This window comes from Plasmodium knowlesi, assembly GCF_000006355.2.
Source record: "Plasmodium knowlesi strain H genome assembly, chromosome: 14".
NCBI lineage: Eukaryota > Apicomplexa > Aconoidasida > Haemosporida > Plasmodiidae > Plasmodium > Plasmodium knowlesi.
In genome coordinates this window covers 555,925-580,718 of record NC_011915.2, presented here as the reverse complement: position 1 = coordinate 580,718, position 24,794 = coordinate 555,925, and the positions used below count along the sequence as shown (strand labels likewise).

Sequence of the window (24,794 nt, the reverse complement as noted above, 5' to 3'; positions counted from 1 at the left end):
TTTTTTTTTTTTTTTGTATCATAATGCATATGAGTGTTAATGCTCCTTTTTTAGTGGCGCTCGTGTAAACTCGCGATTGCGCAAATGCATATACACATTACGCGTAGGTATCAATGTTATGTCATGTTACCCTTTTGTTAAATTTACAGACTTAAGCCTCGTCCAGAATTATGCTTCTTTAATGTGTGCCTTTTTAAAACTGCGGAGTTGGCAAAATGAAAGAGAAAAAGATCAAAGCTTTTTTGCGTGTTTATGAACGTTCGTAAATCTGCACATGTAGACCTTTACCGCAAACGCGCATTGGTTGTCTTTACCCGTTAAGGGGCGACACTCGACAAGGGAGAGATTGATATCTTGATTAGAGAAAAAAAAGAAAAAACGCTTTTATGGCACCATGGAGGATGCTACGTAGTTCAGCAGCCCCTCATTTGCTCTGTCTGGACAGTTCACAAATAGGTTTGTCGCTTTGCGAGGGTAAAATTGCAGCTGGTGCTCAGTTTGTTCGGGGGGTTAATTAGGTGCGGGAGTAGCACGGGGAAGGCTACATGGGGGAAAGAGACACATGAACGAGCATGGAAATACAAGGAACAACACAAGCATATACCCCACTAGATATACGGCGTTGCCTCCTTCTGCTTCTTCGACACGTCCTTCAAAAGGTTCGAGTTGATCGTTCCGGGCCCCAGCTCGTAGCCAGTCTCGTATCCATGTTTTAACACATTCTCTAGGCAGGCATTTATTCTAATGGGACTCGTCAACTGCAGAAGTAGCAGCTGTTTGATTATGTGTGGGTCATCATAAGCACAGCCATCGACATTTGAAATGACTGGAATTTTTGGCTTTCTGAATATTATCTGTCTTAAGGCGTTTTCTAATGCCTTCCTAGCTGGGAACATATAGGACGAGTGGAACCCCCCGGAAATTTGTAACTCTTTAGTAAAAATAGCTTTATATTTTTCCTTTGCCAATTTGTTCAGATATTGCATACTTTCCGGTTTTCCACATAATCCGAATTTTTTTGGAGTCATATAACTGACAATAAAAATATCATCATCCATTTCTTTATTGACATCTTCTATCAGGTTGTGAATACGATCTAAGGTTAGCCCAACAATTGCAATGGTAGTCGTTTTGTATAACTTGGCACAGTTCTGCATTGCTTTTCCTCTTTCCTTTGTTAAAAATACGCCTTCCTCAAAGGGCAAAGCTTCAGAACATGTTAAGGCAGAATATTCACCTAATGAATACCCCATACATAAATTTAGCTTCATAACTATGTCTTGCTTTTCTTGTTTCAACTTTTCGTAAGCAGCAATGGAAACAGTATAAATGGATGGCTGTGAAATTTCTGAGTCCTTTAATTTCTCTATTGGACCATTTTTAATAATATCCATTAAATTGTAGCCCAGAATTTTACTGGCACGGTCATACATTTCTTTAGCATTTTTACACGTGTTGTATGTATCTAATCCCATCGATATATATTGCTCTCCCTGTCCTGGAAAAAAAAAAGTGTATTGAGAGCTGTATGTTGCTATTCTATATTTTTCGAATTCTTTTAATTTTTTTTTAATGTAATTATCATTTTCAGATGATGTCATAATTTGTTCATTTATTTGATCTCTGAGATTTTCTTCTTTGGTTAACCTCCTCCTATTCTTTTTGTCCATTCCTCTGCGTAGCACCCCACTCACTGCTCTTTCCTTTCCCTTCAAAATGAAACCTTTGCATTCTTCCGAGTTCCACAGAATAATTTTTATCACTATTATGCTTATTGTTAGCACTGTGCGGGACGTTATAATGTGCATTCTTCTTTGTGCGTGTGTGTATGAGTGTCTATGTTCGCGTGGCGGTCCTCTGTTGGTAGCGCAAATGCACGTCCTGCTAATGTTTGTGTGTGCGTTTAACCGTGCACTGTTATGGGGTTCAAAAAAAATACCCACATGTATACCTACATACACACTGTAGAGGGCAAAATATCCTAATTGGCCTGCTTCACCAGATCACAAGCAGCACTCACGTTCTCGGGACGGCGATCAACTTTGCAGAATTGCTTTACGAGGAGCTAAACATGCAGAAGTATATTCCCAGTTTGGTGGACTATCTTCCCTTTTTTTTTTTTTTTTTTTTTGTTCTACCTTCTTCACCGCCCTGTGCCGTTTATGTACACACTTATATGTACGCTTTTCAAAAGTATCCGTGTCGACAGAACGGTTCCTACTTACGTTGTATATACGTGCAAACACACGCGTGGCCTCTTTATGTGCTGATGTTATGTTTGCGTTTCATTAGGGTGTGCTCTCTTGTTTATTCTGCAGTGATGTCAGATTAAAGGTTAAAATAGGAGAATAGGCTAAACCGAATGATGGTGTACCAAAACGATTTAAAAAAAAAAAAAAAATTCAAAATGATCAAGTTACAACACTGGTGCTTTTAGTATACACTTTTGTTTTAAAAAAAAGGAAAGGAAAAATTTTAAGCATGCACGCCATTTCTCCGTCTCACAAGAAGAAAAAAAAAAAATAATCAGGAAAAATCTTTAAAAATGGGAAGTAGTAGATCTGTTGGGGGGTGACAGCAACGGTCGTTATGCATTTCTCGAAAATGAAATGAAGTCGCGAGGAGTCCAATAGCTCCCTTATTTGATTACTAATTTGTGTACTTATTTGTTTTCTACTTTACTTGCCTTTTTCGCCACTTTTAATAGATTAAAATGTGCAACCATTTCCATCGCAAGAACAGCAAAAAAAAAAAGGGAAAGCAAATAAAATGCATTCATCGAAAGGCGATTTGATTGAATGTACGCCTTCCATGCACACTCATAATGAGAGCCCTCCACCATCTCTTTCGTCCTCATTCTTTTCCTTTACGAAATGGGTACTTCCGTTCGAGGGATATTTTTCTCTACGCATTTCCACAGAATACCAGCGTATTATGCAGCGCAACGATGTGACGCGATTTTTTTTCACATTTCCTTTCAAGTAGTGTGATCACCCTTTAATCATATATGTTAAAAAAAAAAAAAAAAAAAAAAAAAGAAAAACTAATAGCGTATATGTTTTAAAATCAGGAAGTGAAAGTACAAATTTTAATTTTTACCCCCCCCTTTTTTACAGAATAATTCTGAATAGAACTTCTTTCCTTACGACCATTTCGATGTCTTAACAAATGATTAAGTTGTTTACAACTGGAGTATTTCTACTAAATTCAGATGCCTCAAACTCTGCGCCCTCATGTGTGCTTATAATTTCTCCTGGATATGTTCTGTCTTAAGGGCGGGGGAAAAAAGAAACGCAATGGGAAACAATTTGCATCGCGGGATTTGCTATCCTCAGGTATAACTACATTTCAGAAAAAAATAAAAAATTAAAGTTAATAAATACATCGTGTGTAATATATCGCGCGACGTGGTAGTTACACCCCTTGGTTGTTTTTCACCTCCTTCGCACTTTCCTTTATTGCAGCCTCCGCTGGTGCTATTACATTATACACTTCTTAGACACACTGAGAAGCAATGAGTCACGTATCTACACCTTCTATTTAGCAATAGAAGGATCTGATCATTTATCGCGCTTGGCGAACATTTGTATTCAATTCATTAAATAGGGAGTCAACCCCGTGTGTGTCTTGTGAAACGAACCCCTCACCGAGGTTAAGAAAACCAAATTGGATAGAAGAAAAAAATTTTTAACTCGCATATATATATACACAGTAAGTGCACACATAATACATACGAACTGCAGTAATATGTTTGTTTTCCATGTAGAGAAGTATGCATGTTGTGCGCATCTATTAGAATAAACAAATAAAAATAAGGAATGGCATTAAAAAAAAAAAAAAAAAAAAAAAAAAAAAAAAAAGGGGGAGGCAGGAAATTGAAGATGCATATTTTAAAAAAGGAAAAATTATGCAAAATAAAATGTTACAATAATGATGCAAAACTTTTTTTAAAAAATCAGGGTTTGCATAAGGGGGAGGCATATACATCTTTTATGCTCGTCGTGTGCTTCAGTAAGGTTCACAGATACACCTTTATTATTTCCCCCATCATTTCTGTTTTCTTTATTCTGCCCTATCTTGTGTGTCGTGGCTACGGGGGTAAACCGTGCACAGGGGTAAAAAGGAAAAAGGAAAACGGGAGAAAGGACGGGAACTTGCTAACTATACACGGCACGCTGGGCGTGTAGGCTATGTGCATACATTTTATCATTTAACTCTACGCAGATTCACCCGCGCACACAAACACACACACATACATATATATATATACATGTATGCACACATACAAACATAAATGTACTATTGGGAACCTCCGCCCTGTATAAGGAAGACAACGTTAGGGAAGCAGAAATCCAGGTTGACGATTTTTACTAGTATAGAAAGGTTCCCTTTCATTTTTCCACCAAATTTCGAAGACCAACGGTTATTTCATCCTCCAGAGCCTTGAAATATTTTTTAAAGTACTCATCTGAATTCTTCGGCGATTCAAATTTCATGTGGGTAATTTTATTTATAGTTGGCCTCAATGTGTTGTAGATGGAACCCCATCCGATTTTCCTCTCTCGTGAATCATATTCTTGTAGAGTCCTTAAGCACTGAGCATAAAAATGACAGATAATTTTCATCATACCAACGGTTTTTTGCAAAGGGCACATATAATCATAATCGCTAAAAGCATTTTGTTGTAGGAAATCTTCTCTAATAATTTTGGCGACTTCCATCACCACTTTTTGATCCTCTGATAGGGAGTCCTTTCCAACGAGCTGCACTATATCATTTAAATCACTCTCCTGTTGCAATATGTCACTTATTTTTTGTCTTAATGATAAAAAGTCTTGATCAAAATTGTCGAAATATTGTTCTAGTTGCCTTACGTATTTGGAAAAAGATGTAGACCAATTAACAGAGGGGAAATGTTTTCTTTGTGCTAATTTTTTATCTAATCCCCAAAAGGCTTGCACGATGGACATGGTTGCTGTGGTTACGGGGTCTGAGAAATCTCCTCCTGGTGGGGATACTGCACCGACGATGGTAATGGAACCCATTCTAGATGGAGACCCAATACATTTTACTTTCCCTGCTCGTTCGTAGAAGGAAGCTAGTTTGGCACCAAGGTATGCTGGGTATCCACTATCTGCAGGCATTTCTGCTAAACGTCCAGAAATTTCTCTTAAAGCTTCAGCCCATCTACTCGTACTATCCGCCATCATAGTAGCGTTATATCCCATGTCACGGAAATATTCACACAAGGTTATGCCAGTGTATATACTTGCCTCCCTTGCTGCCACAGGCATATTAGAAGTGTTGGCCACTAGACATGTTCTTTGCATAATGCCAACATCTTCATTACCAACTTTGGTTGTTAATTCAGGAAAATCAGATAAAATTTCAGCCATTTCATTTCCTCTTTCTCCACATCCTACATATATAATAACTTCACTGTTTGAATATTTTGATAACGCCTGAGAAACACACGTCTTTCCACATCCGAATGCTCCAGGAATAGCACAAGTGCCTCCCAATACGGTGGGGAATAGAGAGTCCAGGACTCGCTGTCCTGTTAATAGTAAAGTATCACCAGTTACCTTTTCTAAGACTGGCCTTGGATCTCTAACTGGCCAAAGGTGAGACAATCCATAGGTGTATTTTTTCCCCTGATACTCCAGTTCAAATATTTTATCCTTTAAAGTGTACGAGCCGTCAGGAGCAATATAGGTCACTCGACCTTTTGCATTTGGAGGTGCCATAATTCTGTGCTCTTTAAATAATTTATTTTCATCTACATAGCCAAATATGTCTCCACCTGTTATTATGTCATTTATTTTTACTTTTTTATCTGCATAAAATTGCCATTCTTTATCGTGATCTAATGATGTCATGTCAATTCCTTTGAAAATATAAACATCACCACAGACATTAGCAATTCTTTCCAGTGGTCTCTGGATTCCATCATATATATTGTCCAATATACCTGGTCCCAATTCTACTGACAAGGCATTTCCCGTTTTGGTCACTGGGTCTCCAACAGATAATCCTGATGTGTCTTCATACACTTGTATATATGCATAGTTCCCTTCTAATCGTATAATTTCACCGACCAATTTGTTCCATCCAACTTTTGCCAACTCGTACATCCTCGTTCCGCTCATGTTCTCCGCAATGACAAGTGAACCCGCCACTTTGTAGACAATTCCGGGTTCTTCATTTTCGGGGGATGCCTTCGTCATTTTTGAGTTTAGTGGTGGAAAATGGAATGGGCTATTCGCCGATGTCCAACAGTGGGGTGTGTTTGCTCAGATTGTGAGTCTTGCGCGTCGAGGCCCTATCCTTCTTGTGCGCATAAGTTTCTCAATGGCACGAAATCAGCCTTCAAACAGGATAAGAAGCGAAGCGCAACAGGGGGGGGGGGCGTGGGCCTCTTGCGGGTGTGTCAAAAGGCGCTAACGCGGAAGTGTATTAAGTGGTGCAAAAAAAAAAATACAAGCAGAAGGGCTAAAAAAAAAAAAAAGGCATTCACATTGACACGTACTGGCGCTTATTCATACTCAGATTTGTACTCATATTATCTTGCGCATTATTTTGTATACATAATAAAAATTTTACAAATGGCCAAGGAGCAAATTCACGAACATTTGTCGGCCGTGCTTTGCTCTCGTGAAGTCAAATGTTGAATTAACTTTCTCAAAATACTATCAATTCAAAGGGGCCTTAGGCAAGCTGTTTTTCAGTTTTGTTAATTTATTTTTCTCTTTCAAATTGCCATTTGTTGCTAATAACTCTGAATTACTGTTAGTCACTGCTCTTACTGCTATTTATGCCATGCTTGTTTCGCGTGGCGACTGGCTGCGAGTTGAAATGCACGTATGCGTGTATTTGCTTCAAATGGGAGGATGGGCTGCCAATTTGTGTAATGGTGTGTTTTTCTTCTGTTGGTCAATTCGTTTGCGATCCCGTTGGTGAAATATGAATGCTGGGACAATTATTACGCGCGTAGGCCCCTTAAGCATATATACGCCTTTACGCACCTTTTTTTTTTTTTTTTTTTTTTTTTTTTTTTTTTTACATAAAGCGCGTTATCATTTAGGTGTTTAAAGGAACGATGTCATTCGCCCGTATCCACATGAAAACTCTGCTTTTTTTTTTTTTTTTTTTTTTTTTTTTTTTTCCCAATGGAGTAATTCAAGAAATTTTCTGGCTCATAAAAAGAAAAGTTATTTTCAGCTATACGCATAAAGTGCTTTCCTTTTTGGCGGGGAGAAAACATTGCAAATATGCCAGTTGGAATACTTTTAATGAAAGCATTGTTGATGTATTTCCCCCCTACCCATGTAAGTAGCATTGTTTCGCTCCCTTTCCCCCTTTTTCCTTTTTCTTTTCGCGCCTCTCAACTTTTGGGAAATTTAAAATATCGCAGAGCATGTACGTACGGCACTATTATGTATATGTGAGCGTATAAGACTAAGCAGGCACAATGGGACTTGAACATGTTCGGGCGAAGTTCTGCGTTTAGCTATACGGGTGAATTGAATCCATACAGCAGGCGGCGTAAAAAATGGCCTTTCCAGTTTTACACCACAGTGAAGAATGTATAGCGTTCCCCAATGTGTGTGTTAAGGGACGCATTGTTATATGCACCGCAGTTATCCGGAGAAGCACCCACAAGTGCTGGACGCTGGGTAAAAACGTTGACGATGCTTCTTCTCTGTGGTATCTCCACAATCTCGTGCGCATCGTTAGATGGCCCTGATCCGAGAAAAAGAGAAGGGGCATTACTTTTAAAATGCACTTCCGTCCTGTTTTATCAGAGGTACGGAACTAACTTGTGATAATTTTACCATATGTTGGACGCATGCATTATGTGTACCTTATAGGAGGTAAAGAACATTCGACAAAAAATCGTAATTATAATGGCAATTATATAACGGCAGTTATGTTTGTTCACCTATATAGCTTTTTTCACAGCAAAGGGGAATGTAGGGATGGAACATCGTTTGGTACATTTTCCATGAAGGTGTGCTTGCATTGCTATTCTCTTCTATTCCATTTGTTCATTCAACCGCCTTTTCCCGGTTTACACATGTGAACAGCGCAGTTTTTTCCGTTTTTTGTGCTAATCGTTCATTTATGCAGTTGAGTAAACAAATTCTTTTAAAATGGATATGCAAGGAGTTACATCCCTTGCGCTTGGTAACTGAGAGGAATGTTCTTAGCCCTTCTGTAAAGCAACCATCTCTCGTATTTAAACAGAGCGGTAGGGGAAAATCCTCTTTGAGAATACGCTTTGGGGATATAGTATCGAATGGCGTTTTTTTTTTTTTTTTTCTTCCATCCAAAGATGCAAGAAGGTTGGATGAGCACACGTAAGAAAGAGGTACACATAGAGGCAGAGAAGCATAATTTTAAATTGCCGTGCTTAGTAGGAGCACTGGTTTGTGGCACTCCACAGAGGCGTGGGAATTTGAACTAATGTGCATGGAGTTCGATTTGCAGTTTGTGAAAGTGAATCGAATAATCATCACCGTCGACGTGCACAAATAGGCCATCAGGTGAGAGTGCTCCATTCTCCTTCGCACGAATGAACGCATAGATAGATAAAGGTGGTAGAAGGAGCATGTTGTCCTATTCACGGTGAGCACGTGGACAACGGGGAGTAGCAAATGCATCCCCAGTGTTATCGTCACAACCATCGTAAACACCTCACCGAGGTTAACATCGCCTACTACATAGAGGAAGTTCCTCCCGCAAGCGAAAAACGTCTAATCACCTCTATATGTTGAGGGTCGCGCTTTGAGGACATTAAAAGTAAAACTTTTCAGTGTTTACATGCGAGTTTTTTTGTTCTTTTAGATGTTTGTCTCTCTGTTACCCTCCTGGGTAAAGTGCACAGCCAGGTGCACGGTGGAAAAAGGGGGCATATACGTGTGCATGAAAGGTTGCACTCATGTTTGTTCGCACGCAGTCGGATGTGTTTATATGTTTGTGCGTCTAAATGTTTATATATTTATTTTATTATTATTTTCTTTTTTTTTTTTTTCTTGGCTCAGCGCGCAAACGAAGAATCAACTTCGCTTGTCAGCATGTGCATCAAGTACATAAGGACATGTATTAATATACATACGTACAGGTGGGAGAGTTCACAACTTGTTGGTGAGTCTTAACAAGTACTCCTTCAAATTATTGGAGATGTTTTCCATGGAGAGCATTCGGTTCATTTCGTTGAGCATCATGTCCTGTCGTTTCATGTCAAGCTTGTTCCACAATTTGAATGGCTCACACAGTTGGGTGGCTACCATAGGATTAAACTTATCGACCTTCATAATAATGTCTGCCATCATTTTGTATCCCTTACCAGATATGTCATTGAAGTATCTTAAGTTGTTAGTGAATGGAAGGTACACAGCTCTGATTTCATTTGGATTCTTACTATCCTTTAGCACTTCATTTTCTAACTTCTTAATAATGTCGTAAATATCTTTTCTGTCCGATCGTGAAACGGTCTTTAACCATTCTTGAAGTAGCAACTCATCATCCTTAGATTGGTTGTATGTCTTTTCATACAGGTCGAAATATTTGTCGTAGTATGCTGATACAGCTAAGCTTGCCAACCAATTGGAAGGATAAGGAGATTTGGAGTGCTCCATAATATGGTCTAACATATTTGGATATTTAGCTTTACTTAATAGGGTTAACAAAGTGTTTCTTAATTTTCTCATATTCAATTGTTCAAAATCGACATAAGATTCGTCCTCGAAATGTGTCATGTCGTCCGCCTTGGCTTGAATAGATTTAAATATCTGGAAGTATAAATCATTGAGCTTATCTCCCAACTGTTTGTAAATGAAATCTTTCGTATCTGCCAACACATCTGTGTCTACATTTCTAATACTGTTTATAATGAATCTATCCCTTGGGAGGGTTATAATGTAGGATTTGAAACCAGCATCGGCATGAGGATCTTCCATGAGGTACTTTATGGCACTAATGAAGTCTTCACTTACGGGAGTTAATTTTGGTTTTTCGGTAGACTCTTGTTTGTTTTCTGCTTTGGCTTGTAGCAACTCTTGGTAGTTCTTCATAATTTGTTTCATGTAAAGATCTACACATACGTTATATCGTACAAATGCATCTGTGTCGTATTTTAAGAGCACGATTCTTTCTGAATCGGTTAAGTTGTCCTTAATATATACAGGTGCACTAAATCCTCTGAATAGGGATGGGATCGGTTTCTCATTCACATTGCTAAATATAAATTTTTCTTTGTCTTTCTTAAATTCTAGGGTAACTTCTGGAATGACTTCTTTTCCATTGTGTGGATTAATGAAACCAACACGAATGGGAATAAAGAGAGCCTTCTTTTCCTTTTGGTTTGGATCGGGATGGGTAACCTGCGTAATATCAATTACGAATTCTTTCTTACCCGCATCATATGAATATTCTGCAGTTACGTGTGGAGTTCCACTTTGTGCAAACCATAACAGGTACTGATCTAAGTTGGCCGTTTTGTCTCCTTTTTTCAGTTTGTACGCTTCATTCATTGCATCGTTGAAATCTTCGCATGTTGCTGTGCCTCCGTCATTCTTCTTAATGTATATATCCATACCTTTCTTGTAATAGTCATCTCCTAAAATAGTTTGGTACATTCTCATCACTTCACTTCCTTTATCATACACAGTAGTGGTATAGAAGTTCTCCATGCTGACATAAGATTCGGGTCTAATGGGGTGTGCCAGTGGGGATGAGTCTTCCAAAAATTGGACGCTTCTTAGTAAATCTACATGGTCTAAACGGAAGGTAGCCGTTTTGGTGGTCTGTTCGGAGAATAAGTTTTCCCTGTGCACAGTCAATCCTTCCTTAAGAGTTAGTTGAAACCAATCTCTTAAAGTAACTCTGTTTCCAGTGTAGTTGTGGAAATATTCGTGGCCAACAACAGTTAAAATTCTTTCGAAGGAAAAATCTATAGATTTCTTTTTAGATGCTAATAAGGAGTTTGCGTTAAAAATGTTGAGACCTTTGTTTTCCATGGCACCTACATTGAAATCAGATACAGCTACAAGGTTGAGTCGGGACAAATCGTATTCTAATCCAAAATAATCTTCGTCAAATTTCATGGCCTTCTTTAGACACTCTAAAGCCCATTTCAATTTAGAAACATATTTCTCTTCACTGAATACATACAATTCTACATTTCTTTTTGAAAACTTGGTGACGTAATTATCACTTAGATGTTTTAAATCTCCAGCGACTACAGCGAATAGGTAACATGGCTTCAAGTATGGATCGTTAAATCTGGCTCCATGTCTTCCTCCTGGAATTTCAAACTCATTTAACTTATCACCATTACTTAACAGTACAGGATACTTCTCCTTATCTGCAGTAACGGTAACGTCGTACTTGGCCATCATATCTGGTCTATCAATGAAGAAGGTGATTCTTCGGAACCCAGTGGCTTCACATTGGGATACTATAATATTTTTTGATTTGTACAAACCGGTCAAGGCATAATTCGTTTCTGGATGGATGATAACTTCAGATCCAAAAGTGAATTTCCCCTTTGGAATAAACTTGGAATAGATAGTCAAGAATTCCTTGTCATACTTGTAGTGTTCTCCTTCCATCAATTTATTACCATCAATAGATATTTCTTTAATTTCTAAACTGACACCGTCGAATATAAGATCTTCTCCTCTGTAATGATCGCTCAGTTTCATATCCAAGGTGGACCTCACGGACGTTTCATTGTCAAATATGTTGATATTAAGGGTCACGTTGTCAATGATAAATCCACTTGGTCTGTAATCCTTTCTGTAGTGTATTGTGGGTTCATTTTTTCCTTCGTTTCCGGTTCCATTATTGTTATTTTCACCTCCTTCCATGATGGAACTTGCTCCATTGGTGAATGCAGCGTTGGTAGAGCCAGATACGCTGGACGTTCCTTCGTTCTGGTCAATTCCTTTCATGCGCTTGTCCTGTGCAGATATTGTACTACCATCTGGATTTTTGGCATCGGATGCGTCCCCCGTCACGGGTCTCTTCTTTTCCTGATTTCCTGTTGCGCTCATATTGTTGTTGCCACTATCGATGTTCTCACTCATCAATCTGCTTTGGATAATGTACGAGGGTACGGGCGATCTCCTCCCCTTCTGATTGACACCTGTAAACAGATCCCTTCGAAACAAGTCAAGGCTGACAAGTTTTGGTAACTGCAGTTGGTAAATCAGTGAGGATAGGCTGATCAGCGCCCTGGCCCTAGTACTCGCTTTGTTCACATGAATTCCACTTAGCACGCGAGAGGTAATACCGCATGAATTCTTTCGACAGCTTCTGCTAATCATGCATGTATTTTGGTAATCGACGGGCGTGTAAATTGCGAGCGCTGCTAATACCGTTATGAAGAGAAAATATAAGTTGAGCATTCTTTCTCTTATCATTTTGGATGAAGGGTGAAAAAAAAAAAAAAAAAAAAATGAAAAAAAAAAAAATATATATATATATATATATAAATATATAAATTCCAAATAAAACAAAAATAAACAAATTAAAATTTAAGAAAATTTTTTTTTTAAATATTTCAACTGGCGTTCGCTGCACTGGGGCGGTGGCTCGGGGGCGTGTAGAGTTCCACAGTGCGCGCAGGGGTATACGAATGAATGCGCCAGGCGGGAGCAATAGGGAGGGGGCCACAAATATATATAAAATATGTATGGGGGAATATATATATGAGGTATATATATGCATATATTATATATATATATATATATATATGTATTATTGCATATATGCACGTGCTAGACTTTAAATGCGGTGGGCACTTGCTTACGGACTTTGGTTGTTATTTTTACATGCAGCAAAACGCAGGCGAATATAGAAGCCACTACTCATGTAAGGCGACCTCAGTTATATATATACAGCATAAGTGCTTATGCTAACACGGCGTATTGTCGGTGTCGGGGGGGGGATGAAACTAAATACACTTAAACATTCACGGGGTAGGTGAACTAGGGGTCAGAAATTTTTAATGGAACGTATATATAAATATGGAGCAAGGTCGGGAATGAATGTAGGGACCCGCGGATGCAATCTCGTATAAATGAGCACTTACGGCATGTAGAGGAGGTGGCATTACATACAGCACGTAAGCGGGGTGTATAAGTATACACTTTGGCAATGCGGCAAATTCGGCACGACAACTGCTGCTACCACTGCTGCGGTTCTAATGTGCCGTAACGCAGGCGTAACACTGTTACTTTCTTTATAGTATTTTTATATATATATTAACTGCGCATATCTATAAATATATATATATATATGTATGTACATCCGTATATCCTATTTTTTTATTTTTTTCTTTTTTTTTTTTTTTGCACTCCTGCTTTGCTTTGTACGATTTTTCATGCAGAAGGAAGCTATTTCACTTTTCCACTGGTACAGTAGTTTATCATCCCCAGTGCAAGGAGGCGCCAATGCGGATAACTTAATTAAGTCACGTGTAAAAAAATGTACTTTATATATGCCACACTCGGAGGAAAACACAAATAGAAATGCACATAGCTGAACCCTCACGTGAAAAGAGAATTTGGGATATAGAACTTACACTTTTGGCATGTAGGAAAATACGTCGGAGAAAAATATGCTGTTGGTTGTAAATCGGATTTAGTTCGATTAACTCCTTTGAAAAAAGAAAAAAAAAAATCTTTTAAGTGAAAGTTAAGAAAAAGTTAAAAAAATGTATATTTTTTGAAAAGGGTATTTAAAATGTAAATGAAAATGAATCAAATAAAAGCAACCAAGTCAATTTAATCGGTTGAATAAATTATGTTACATGAAATTACGCCAAATTGAATCGACGCGGTTGATGTGAAAATCACACGCCTTTCGGTATTACGGGACAACGTAGGAACGCGGCATTTCACGTTAATCGCGGAAGCACATCACGTGGAAAGTGTGAAATTCGGTTCATGGAACCACATGCAACGGTTGCAAATTAGCAGACGTTCGACGTTCAGAGGAAACAGAAACAGGAGCGCCATTGCAGAGGTCATGGGTGATGGCGTTCTCCATTAACGATGTGTTAATTTATCTGCTGACTTCACATAAACATTTCTACATGTATTTATTTATCAATTTATGTGCAAAAAATGTAAAACGTTTCATGCATTTTTTTTTTTTTTTTTTTTTGTTGTTTTAATTTAATGGCGCGACGCACTTTCTCCCTGCTTATGTATCCATTTTGCGACGATTTTGCAGTCTTTTTAATGACCTCTTAAGTGACTCCTTTTCTGTTCGTTACTTGTTCACCAATTTCATGCTTCACTATTTAGTGGATGTGTAGGGAAGGCTCAATTGAATGGAGCAATCGCAGGAATACGTCATTCGTTACTTTTATCATAACTTCAATGCGGCGCGTTCTATGTCCAGGGTGCGTCAATTGAAGCTCGAGCAGGGCTTGCAAGTAGGAATTATCATTGCACATAGATAGGAGAAAAAAAATATATATATATGCACACATTAAATAATAAGAGTGAATTGCTTCTTAAGGAGGATTTTTTTTTTAAATAAGTTCCCATTTTTTTTTTTTTTTTTTTTTTTTCTTTGGGTTTTCGTTACATTCACGTCATTTTAAACACGTTTTTTTTTTTTCCCCCCTCAATGGGAGCCTATGATGTCGATGCAGAATTCCTTTCTCCTTAGGTTGTAGATTACTTCTTTAGTTGTGCTAATCGCGAACGTTGTTTTTCCGTGTTATGGGGCGGTTACGCCTTATTTATTCCATCGTTCTTGCACGTTAAATTTTTACGCTCATTTTGTTGCTTAGTTCTGTTCACGAGTTTGCACCGCTGAAGAAGGTGATTCACCTATCATTTCGTACGAACAACGATTTTAAGCACGTTGCATGGGCAGATGTGATTTTTTTTTTTTTTGTTTTTTTTTTTTCGGCTTCTTATCTTTCTGCGATTTTTTGGAGCACAGCCATTGATTAAACATAAATTTGCTCCCCCCCCCCCCCAGAAAAAAAAAAAAAAAAAAAGATGCCAGCATTTGCACATAACTCTTCGCGATCGTTGAAGCAACCTTTTTTCTTCATCATTTAAGAAGAGGAAAAAGCGTTGCTTCAGCGATCGCGAAATATGTGTAGAATAGGAAGGAAGAGAACAACGAACATGTAATATAGCTTAAGTGGTGTTTTCTGTGTTTAATTAATTATCCATTCGTTCTTATAACCATATGATCATATTAACAGCATTGTTATAACAATTAAGGAGAAACAAATTTAAAAGGAAAAAAAAAGTTCCTTCCTTTTTTTTTTTTTTTTTTTAACCCCCCCCGCTGGGAACTCGAAATTTTAAATGTGTAACTTTCTTTCCAGAATGCTCCTTTTTGGGAGTACATAGAACATGCCTTGTTGCTATTCATTTAAGCTGAGCGCAACTGTTAGATCTGCGCAAGGGTGTATGTGGGGGGAGACCTTTATGGTATACTTATAAGGTGGGGTAGGAAAAGGAAGCGCACGTAGGACCGATCAGTGTGTAAATGGGTGAAAGCATAAAGAATGTATAGCACATAGTGGGTATACAATGCATATGTATATGCGTGGCTCATCACATAATTTAAAGAATCGAGGATGAATAACTTTAAAGGTTACTTTTTCCTTCTCGTACGGTTCGTTTTTACAACTGTAAAAATTACATAGAAGCCATTTTCCACCTTTGAAAATTTGTTACTCCGAAACATTTTAAGAAGAAGAAACGGAGCAGGCCCTTTATAATACATTTACGAATGTGTTGATGACGGTGAGTCATTCGTATGGTCCGCCTTCATCAGTGGCAAAATTTGCGATGGTTAGGGGGGAGCATAATTTTTCTCCCTAATTAAGCAGGAATTCAACTCTGTCACGTATACCTATTGGAACATTCACAAAATTCATGCGGGTCGGACCCCCCATAACTTCTACTTTGAAGTGGTCTGCTGCGCCATAGGGGGCTGAGCGGGAGTAATTACTCAACGAGGAGACTGTCCATTTGGGAAAGGCAATAATATATAAATAGATGTATTCGTATGTTCGTAAACGGGTCTGTTTGGAATTTACCATTTCGGGTGCGCATAAATTGGTATTCCACTGCGGCTTCCGCCGGGAGTGCAAGTGCCGTTCCGTGAATTTTTGTATACCGTTCTGAATCCCACTTTAATCTTTCATCCGCACACGGTAAGGGAAACGGGTGGCCACATTTTTTCTACACAAACTGGAGGCAAAGTAATTTGAATTTTTTTTTTTTTTTTATAATTAATATTAATGTTTATTTCTATCGTATATTGTGGCACACAAACGGGGTGACAGAGCGGTACCGCAGATAATTTAAAAAAAAAAAAAAAAAGAGTAAGAAAGAAGTGAGCACGGAAGTGAAGCAGGGAAGGAGAAAATTCGAACAGGCAGGGAGCACAGAAGAGGGGAGACCTGACCGGATGATCAAGTGGGAGAAGTGAAATTATGAGGAGGTTTTGAAGGGAGGGAAGTAAGAAGTAAATTGAGGCATGAAATTTGCTCTGTCAGAATAAATTGAAACTAGTGAAGGCAGGTACAGCTGGCGGAGAAGAGAAGAACGAACGAACTGTGAAGTGAATCCGCGAGGAAACCACGGAGGAACCCTGAAGGAACCTTCCAAATAATCCCCACAAGTACGTAACGAATACACAGAACCGATGCCATATGTATAAGCCGGAAGATGAATTTAGCTAGGAATAAAAAGAACAACCTGATAGATGATGAGCTACCGAACGATTTTGTACTACCTGAAGGGGACAAAGTGAAAGGGGAGAAACTGTTCAAGAAGCACTGTAAGCAATGTCACTCCATAGCTCCAGACAACACTCAATCCAATTCGGGGTTCACAAGTTGGGGGCCCTCTTTATTTAATGTTTATAACAGAACTGCTGGAATGAGCAAAGGAAATTCTCCTTTTCAGGTATCACCTGATATGCACACGTCAGGTATTATATGGAACGATCTAAATTTAATGAAGTACATGAAGAATCCTAAAGATTTTGTAGAAGCGAACATTGGTATGAATTTTAAGGGAATTTCAAACTTTCAAGATAGGGTTGACATCGTGCACTATTTAAGAACCCTTACGTATGATGATCCACATGGAAAAGAAATTGTGGAGAAATTTTCGAAAAAAGGAAAATAGCGCTTTTACATTCCCCGTCTGTACGTAAGGAGGGAAATGGAAGAAAGAAAAAAAATAGGGTTCACGAATGTGTGTTCGAACTGTCAAATAAGCTCTTACCCCTGTTTTCACCTTTTTTCCGTTTGGCTAAAATATAACCATTAAGCTAATTTGTTCTTTTTTTTTTCCGTTTATTCCTACTATATTCGAGTATGGATCTTGTGGGTTCGTGTCAGTTTTTTCTTTTTCTTCCCTTATTTTTTTCTTAAACTTCCCATCTTATACTGTGCTGTCTTAACTTTATACAAAATGGAAAAACCATAAATATTTTTTATTAATTTTTGTTCTATTATTTCTCCGCACATTACATTTTGCGAACCCATGAAGATACCATTTCTGCTGAATAAGAGGCAAGGAAAAATAAAGGACCCTAGTACATATTAAATGCACGAACAATTATACATAGGAACTATTCAATTTTATCCCACTTCACCCGATATAATATATGTTTTTTCGGTGGTAGCTTGTCCACTTCTATTATCCTTCCTCCCACAACTACATGTTACTCATTTAACTTTTCATTATTTTTCCATTGCAAACTATAATTTCTTGCGCTCATTTCACCGCCGAATGCAAGCACCAAATCTGTACAAACACTGAACCCTAAACCCTGAAAACCCTAAACCCTAAAACCCTAAACCCTAAACCCTAAACCCGGAACCCTAAACCCGGAACCCTAAACCCGGAACCCTAAACCCTAAACCCTAAACCCGGAACCCTAAACCCGGAACCCTAAACCCGGAACCCTAAAACCTGAACCCTAAACCCTAAACCCTAAACCCTAAACCCTAAACCCAAACCCTAAACCCTAAACCCTGAACCCTGAACCCTAAACCCTAAACCCTAAAACCTGAACCCTAAACCCTAAACCCTGAAACCCTAAACCCTAAACCCTAAACCCTAAACCCTAAACCCTGAACCCTAAACCCTAAACCCTAAACCCTGAACCCTAAACCCTAAAACCCTGAACCCTAAACCCTAAACCCTGAACCCTGAACCCTAAACCCTAAACCCTAAACCCTGAACCCTAAACCCTGAACCCTAAACCCTAAACCTAAACCCTAAACCCTAAAACCCTAAACCCTGAACCCTAAACCCTAAACCCTAAACCCTAAACCCTGAACCCTAAACCCTAAACCCCTAAACCCTAAACCCTAAACCCTGAACCCTGAACCCTGAACCCTAAACCCTGAACCCTGAACCCTAAACCCTGAACCCTAAACCCTAAACCCTAAACCCTAAACCCTAAACCCTTAACCCTAAACCCTGAACCCTGAACCCTGAACCCTAAACCCTAAAACCCTAAACCCTAAACCCTGAACCCTAAACCCTAAACCCTGAACCCTAAAACCCTGAACCCTAAAACCCTGAACCCAAAAACCCGGAACCCAAAAACCCGGAACCCAAAAAACCCTGAACCCTAAACCCGGAACCCAAAAAACCCTGAACCCTAAACCCTAAACCCTAAACCCTGAACCCCTAAACCCTGAACCCTAAACCCTAAACCCTAAACCCTAAACCCTAAACCCTGAACCCTAAACCCTAAACCTAAACCCTGAACCCTAAACCCTAAACCCTAAACCCTAAACCCTGAACCCTAAACCCTAAACCCTAAAACCCTGAACCCTAAACCCTAAACCCTGAACCCTAAACCCTAAACCCTGAACCCTAAACCCTAAACCCAAACCCTAAACCCTAAACCCTAAACCCTAAACCCTAAACCTAAACCCTGAAACCCTAAACCCTGAAACCCTGAACCCTAAACCCTAAACCCTGAACCCTAAACCCTAAACCCTGAACCCTAAACCCTGAACCCTAAACCTAAACCCTAAACCCTAAACCCTAAACCTAAACCCTAAACCCTGAACCCTAAACCCTAAACCCTGAACCCTAAACCCTAAACCCTGAACCCTAAACCCTGAACCCGGAACCCTAAACCCGGAACCCTAAACCCGGAACCCTAAACCATGAGAACCCTAAACCATGAACCCTAAACCCTAAAACCCTAAACCCTAAACCCTAAACCCTAAAACCCTGAACCCTAAACCCTAAACCCTAAAACCCTAAACCCTAGACCCTAAACCCTAAACCCTAAACCCTAAACCCTTGAACCCTAAACCCTGAACCCTAAACCCTAAACCCTAAACCCTGAACCCTAAACCCTAAACCCTGAACCCTAAACCCTGAACCCTAAACCCTGAACCCTAAAACCCTGAACCCTAAACCCTAAACCCCTAAACCCTAAACCCTGAACCCTAAACCTAAACCCTAAACCCTAAACCCTGAACCCTAAACCCTAAACCCTAAACCCTGAACCCTAAACCCTAAACCCTAAACCCTGAACCCTAAACCCTAAACCCTAAACCCTGAACCCTGAACCCTAAACCCTGAACCCTAAACCCTAAACCCTAAACCCTAAACCCTAAACCCTAAACCCGGAACCCGGAACCCGGAACCCAAAAAACCCGGAACCCAAAAACCCGGAACCCAAAAACCCGGAACCCAAAAACCCGGAACCCAAAAACCCGGAACCCCGAAAACCCGGAACCCAAAAACCCGGAACCCTAAACCCTAAACCCTGAACCCTAAACCCTAAACCCTAAACCCTGAACCCTAAACCCTAAACCCTAAACCCTAAACCCTGAACCCCTAAACCCTAAACCCTGAACCCTAAACCCTAAACCCTAAACCCTAAACCCTGAACCCAAAAACCCGGAACCCAAAAACGCGGAACCCAAGAACCCGGAACCCAAAAACCCGGAACCCAAAAACCCGGAACCCAAAAACCCGGAACCCAAAAACCCGGAACCCAAAAACCCGGAACCCAATAACCCGGAACCCAAAAAACCCGGAACCCCCAACACCCGGAACCCAAAAACCCGGAACCCAAAAACCCGGAACCCCAAAAACCCAAAACCCAAAAAACCCGGAACCCCCAAAACCCGGAACCCAAAAACCCGGAACCCAAAAACCCGGAACCCAAAAACCCGGAACCCAAAAACCCGGAACCCAAAAACCCGGAACCCAAAAACCCGGAACCCAAAAACCCGGAACCCAAAAACCCGGAACCCAAAAACCCGAAACACAAAAACCCCGAACCCAAGAAACCCGAAACCCAAAAAACCCGGAACCCAAAAACCCGGAACCCAAAAAACCGGGAACCCCAAAAACCCGGAACCCAGAAAACCCGGAACCCAAAAAACCCGGAACCCAAAAACCCGGAATCCAAAAACCCGGAACCCAAAAACCCGGAACCCAGCACTCTACATCTATGTTACTTAGAGGGGAAAGAAGAAAATGTAGTAACGAATCAAAGCATAAAGGGAGAAAAAGGAAAAATGTCTTTTAGGAAAGGAGGCAGGAAAAGAAGAGTGGTTTAAGGAAGGAATAGAAAAGTCTTTTAGGAGGACAGGAATGAAATGCCTCTTAGGAAAGGAGGCAGAAAAAGAAGAGTGGTTTAAGGAAGGAATAGAAATGTCTTTTAAGGAAGGGAGGCAGAGAAAGAATGGTTTAAGGAAGGAATAGAAATGTCTTTAAGGAAGGAAGGAATAGAAAAGTCTCTAAGGAAGGAAGGAACAGAAAAGTTTTTAAGGAATTAGAAGAAGGGATGTGGATAAGGAATGAAGGAAGGAAGTATGAGCAGAGAAGGAATGTGGATAAGGAATGAGGAGAAGGAATGAGGAGGGAAGGAATGTGGATAAGGAATGAAGGAACGAAGGGATGAGGAGAAGGAATGAGGAGAAGGAATGAGGAATAAGGAATAAGCAGGGAAGGAATGTGGATAAGGAATGAGCAGGGAAGGAATGAGGAATAAGGAATAAGCAGGGAAGGAATGTGGATAAGGAATGAGCAGGGAAGGAATGTGGATAAGGCATGAGGAGGGAAGGAATGTGGATAAGGAATGAGGAGGGAAGGAATGTGGATAAGGAATGAGGAGGGAAGGAATGTGGATAAGGAATGTGGATAAGGAATGTGGATAAGGAATGTGGATAACGAATGTGGATAAGGAATGTGGATAAGGAATGTGGATAAGGAGTGGGGTAAAGGAATGTGGATAACGAATAAGGACAGGGAAGGTGGATAAGGAATGAGGAGAAGGGATGTGGATAAGGAATGTGGATAAGGGATGTGGATAAGGAATGAGGAGAAGGAATGGGGACAAGGAATGTGGATAAGAAATGTGGATAAGGAATGTGCAGGGAAGGAATGTGGATAAGGAATGTGCAGGGAAGGAATGTGGATAAGGAATGTGGAGAAGGAAGGGGATGATTCTGGAGGGAGAATGAAGAAAGGAAGAAAAGAAGGAAGAAAAAAGAGAAGGTTTAAGGAAGGAAGAAAAAGAGTGGTTTAAGGAAGGAAGAAAAAGAGTGGTTTAAGGAAGGAAGAGTACAGAAGGAAGAGTAAAAAAGGAAGAGCAAAAAAGGAACTGTAAAGAAGGAAGAGTAAAGAGTGGTTTAAGGAAGGAAGAAAAAGAATGGTTTAAGGAAGGAAGAATAAGGAAGGAAGAAAAAGAATAGTTTAAAGAAGGAAGAGTAAAGAAGGAAGAAAAAGAGTGCTTTAAGGAAGGAAGAAAAAGGAAGAATAATGAAGGAAGAGTAAAGAAGGAAGAATGAGGGAAGAGGAAAGAAAGGAAGAGTAAAGAAAGGAAGAGTAAAAGAAGGAAGGTTTAAAGAAGGAAGAATGAAGGAAGATTAAGGAAGGAAGAGTAATGAAGGAAGAGTAATAAAGGAAGAAAAAGAGTGGTTTAAAGAAGCAAGAAAAAGAAGGTTTACGGAAGTAAGAGTAAAGAAGGAAGAGTAAAAGAAGGAAGGTTTAAGGAAGGAAGAAAAAGAGTGGTTTAAGGAAGGAAGAGTAAAGAATGGTTTAAGGAAGGAAAGAAAAAAAGTGTTCAAAAGAAAGAGAGGAAGAGAAGAAATAGAATAAAAAGGAGGAAGAGAAGAAGAAAAAAAAAAACCTTTAAGGAAGAAAAGAGAAAAAAAGGAAAAGGATGAAGAGAGAAGGAAAAAAGGAAGGAAAGTAGGAAGTTAAAGAAGGAAGTTTTTAGAGGAGAAAAGGAGTAGAGAAGGAAGAATGAATGAGAAGAAAAGAAGGAAGTATTAAGGGAGGAAAGAAGGAATGTTTTAAGGAGGGATAAGGAAGAAGAAGGAAGGTTTTAGAGGAGGAAAGAAAAAAAGAAGGAAGGATTAAGGGATAAAAAGAAAGAAGTTTTAAGGCAGAAAAAAAGGAAGGTTCAAAGGAGGAAATAAAAGAAGAAGGAAGAAAGGAAGGAGAAAAAGAAGAAGGTTTTTTAAGGGAGAAAAAGAATGAAGCTTTAAGGGAGAAAAAGAACGAAGCTTTAAGGGAGAAAAAGAACGAAGCTTTAAGGGAGAAATAGAAGGAAGGTTTAAAGGGAAGAAAGAAGAAGAAGAAGGAAGATTTAAGGGGAAGAAAGAGGAAGATAAAGGAAAGAAGAAAGATGTTTTAAAGAAGGAAAAGAAGAAAGGAAGAAAGAAAGAAAGGAATATAAAAGAAGGAAGGAAAAGGAAGTTCTTAAGAAGGAAAAGAAGAAAGGAAGAAAAGAAGAAAGGAAAGAAGGAAAAGGAAAAAGGAAGAATATTTTTCCTTCTTTTTTTTTTTTTTTTTTCCTTCTTTAATTCTATATATAATATATATATAATATATATAATATATATAAATATATATTTTTTTTTTCTCTCTGGAAGACGAAGACACACAACCATGTCAGGAACATCGAGTGAGGGATTATTGAAAGGATGGATGGAACATTGGAAGTCTACGAATGGTGTAACGACAGGGCAGGCACCCGAAGCGAAGGCCGAGCAAATTGCAGTAAGTGAATGCCTATACATGTATATTTATATATGTATGCATGTGTGCATATATATAAATATGTATATATGTTCGAGCGCACATCCTCTATCTTATCTTCTCTCCTTGTAGACGACGTTAAAGGATAACTTGGAAACAGCTTTCAGTACATTGGACAGCTGGCTAGCAGAAAGGTCGGAGTCAAATGAAATACGGAACCTCTGCGGAAAAGGAAAGGAAGACGGCGGAAAATTTTGGCGGGGGAGTGGGGTGGAGCCCGAATATAGAAAAATACTTTGTGAAGCTATATTAGAAATAAAATATTTCATGAATGGAGTAGAGACGAAGAAAGCAGGGAAGGGTACGAGTCCCCAAGATGAGACCCCCTTCGTTACGCCCCTCACTCCAGAGAAAGCTTATGCACGTTGCATTGTGGGAATGCTTGCCCTATCGGAAATTTATGGGGATCATTGTAAATTGGACGAGGTCATAGAGAGGGTTCAGGATAAAGTGTCGGCCGGAATACAGCAGAAGTTGAATGCATATTTGGTTCCGAATTATAGGACGAACTTGGATATATGTAAAAAAATTACCAATACCGATTTAATTGTTGGTAGATCACTTCTCCATGATAAAATCAAAGGTTGGACAGACGGAAAAAGGGCCCAGGGGAATCGGGCGATAGGTTGGAGAATAAAGATGCCCTGGCAATATTGGCAAAGTGTCTGTAACAAAAATAAGAAACCGGAGCAGGACGACCCGAAACTGAATAAACTGAGACAACAGAATGCAGAAAGTATGGCAACTTTTATGAATCTGAATGACACTAAAAGCAATACAAATGATGTCTCCTTATCCGATATCTTAGTAAAGGACGAATACAAATTACCCGAGAGTACATTGAAAAGAATTGTTCGGTCAGCTGTAAGTGATGACAGTGGTACACCAGGTGCCAGTCCTCTGAACATGGAAAACCTAAAACAGGAGTTAAATAAAGAAGTCCAAACACAGAAAGGTAAGAATAGAAAAAGTTCAACATTTCACCATGCTACGGGAAAGAAGATTCCATAGAGGGGAAAAAGAAATGAAGGAAGATTTATTAAGGGAATGAAGGAAAGAAGGCTTTAAAGGAGGAAAGGAGTAAGGGAAGGGGAGGTTTCCTTAATGGAAGGGGAGGTTTCCTTAATGGAAGGGGAGGTTTCCTTAAGGGAAGGGGAGGTTTCCTTAAGGGAAGGGGAGGTTTCCTTAAGGGAAGGGGAGGTTTCCTTAAGGGAAGGGGACGGTTGTTTAAGGGAAGGGGAGGTTTCCTTAAGGAAAGGGGAGGGTTGTTTAAGGGAAGGGAAGGAAAGTTTTGTTCGGAAAAGGGTCTAAGAAGGGAAGGGTTCGTTTAAAGGAGAAAAGGAAGGTTTTGTCTGAAGGAGTGAAGGAAAGAATGTTTTAAAGGAGGAAAGGAGTAAAGGTAGGTTTTAGGGGTAAGGAAAGACTACTTAGGGGTAAGGAAAGACTACTTAGGGGTAAGGAAAGACTACTTAGGGGTAAGGAAAGACTACTTAGGGGTAAGGAAAGACTACTTAGGGGTAAGGAAAGACTACTTAGGGGTTAGGAAAGACTACTTAGGGGTAAGGAATGACTACTCTTAGGGGTAAGGAAAGACTACTCTTAGGGGTAAGGAAAGACTACTTAGGGGTAAGGAAAGACTACTTAGGGGTAAGGAAAGACTACTTAGGGGTAAGGAAAGACTACTTAGGGGTAAGGAAAGACTAC

The 24,794-nt window shown here is 39.5% G+C and overlaps 5 protein-coding genes across 5 annotated transcripts; 2 read left to right on the top strand and 3 right to left on the bottom strand.

Annotated features, from left to right (window-relative positions):
• Positions 1-608: 608 nt before the first annotated feature.
• PKNH_1412700 (malonyl CoA-acyl carrier protein transacylase, putative) lies at positions 609-1,808 on the bottom strand (the record flags this gene model as incomplete). Its single annotated transcript, XM_002261980.1, has 1 exon — positions 609-1,808. The coding sequence occupies one exon, from the start codon at positions 1,806-1,808 to the stop codon at positions 609-611; it is 1,200 nt and encodes a 399-aa protein (XP_002262016.1).
• A 2,583-nt stretch (positions 1,809-4,391) lies between these two features.
• Positions 4,392-6,227, bottom strand: PKNH_1412600 (V-type proton ATPase catalytic subunit A, putative; the record flags this gene model as incomplete). The annotated part of the gene is made up of 1 exon (XM_002261979.1): positions 4,392-6,227. The coding sequence occupies one exon, from the start codon at positions 6,225-6,227 to the stop codon at positions 4,392-4,394; it is 1,836 nt and encodes a 611-aa protein (XP_002262015.1).
• Positions 6,228-9,134: 2,907 nt separating this feature from the next.
• On the bottom strand, positions 9,135-12,428 carry PKNH_1412500 (M1-family alanyl aminopeptidase, putative; the record flags this gene model as incomplete). The annotated part of the gene is made up of 1 exon (XM_002261978.1): positions 9,135-12,428. One exon carries the CDS (start codon positions 12,426-12,428, stop codon positions 9,135-9,137), a length of 3,294 nt encoding a protein of 1,097 aa, XP_002262014.1.
• Positions 12,429-16,718: 4,290 nt separating this feature from the next.
• Positions 16,719-17,183, top strand: PKNH_1412400 (cytochrome c, putative; the record flags this gene model as incomplete). Its single annotated transcript, XM_002261977.1, has 1 exon — positions 16,719-17,183. One exon carries the CDS (start codon positions 16,719-16,721, stop codon positions 17,181-17,183), a length of 465 nt encoding a protein of 154 aa, XP_002262013.1.
• A 5,757-nt stretch (positions 17,184-22,940) lies between these two features.
• Positions 22,941-24,045, top strand: PKNH_1412300 (SICAvar, type I (fragment); the record flags this gene model as incomplete). Its single annotated transcript, XM_002261976.1, has 2 exons — positions 22,941-23,051; positions 23,163-24,045. Coding segments are annotated over 2 exons (994 nt in total), but the record flags the coding sequence as incomplete, so codon positions are not given.
• Positions 24,046-24,794: the final 749 nt, after the last annotated feature.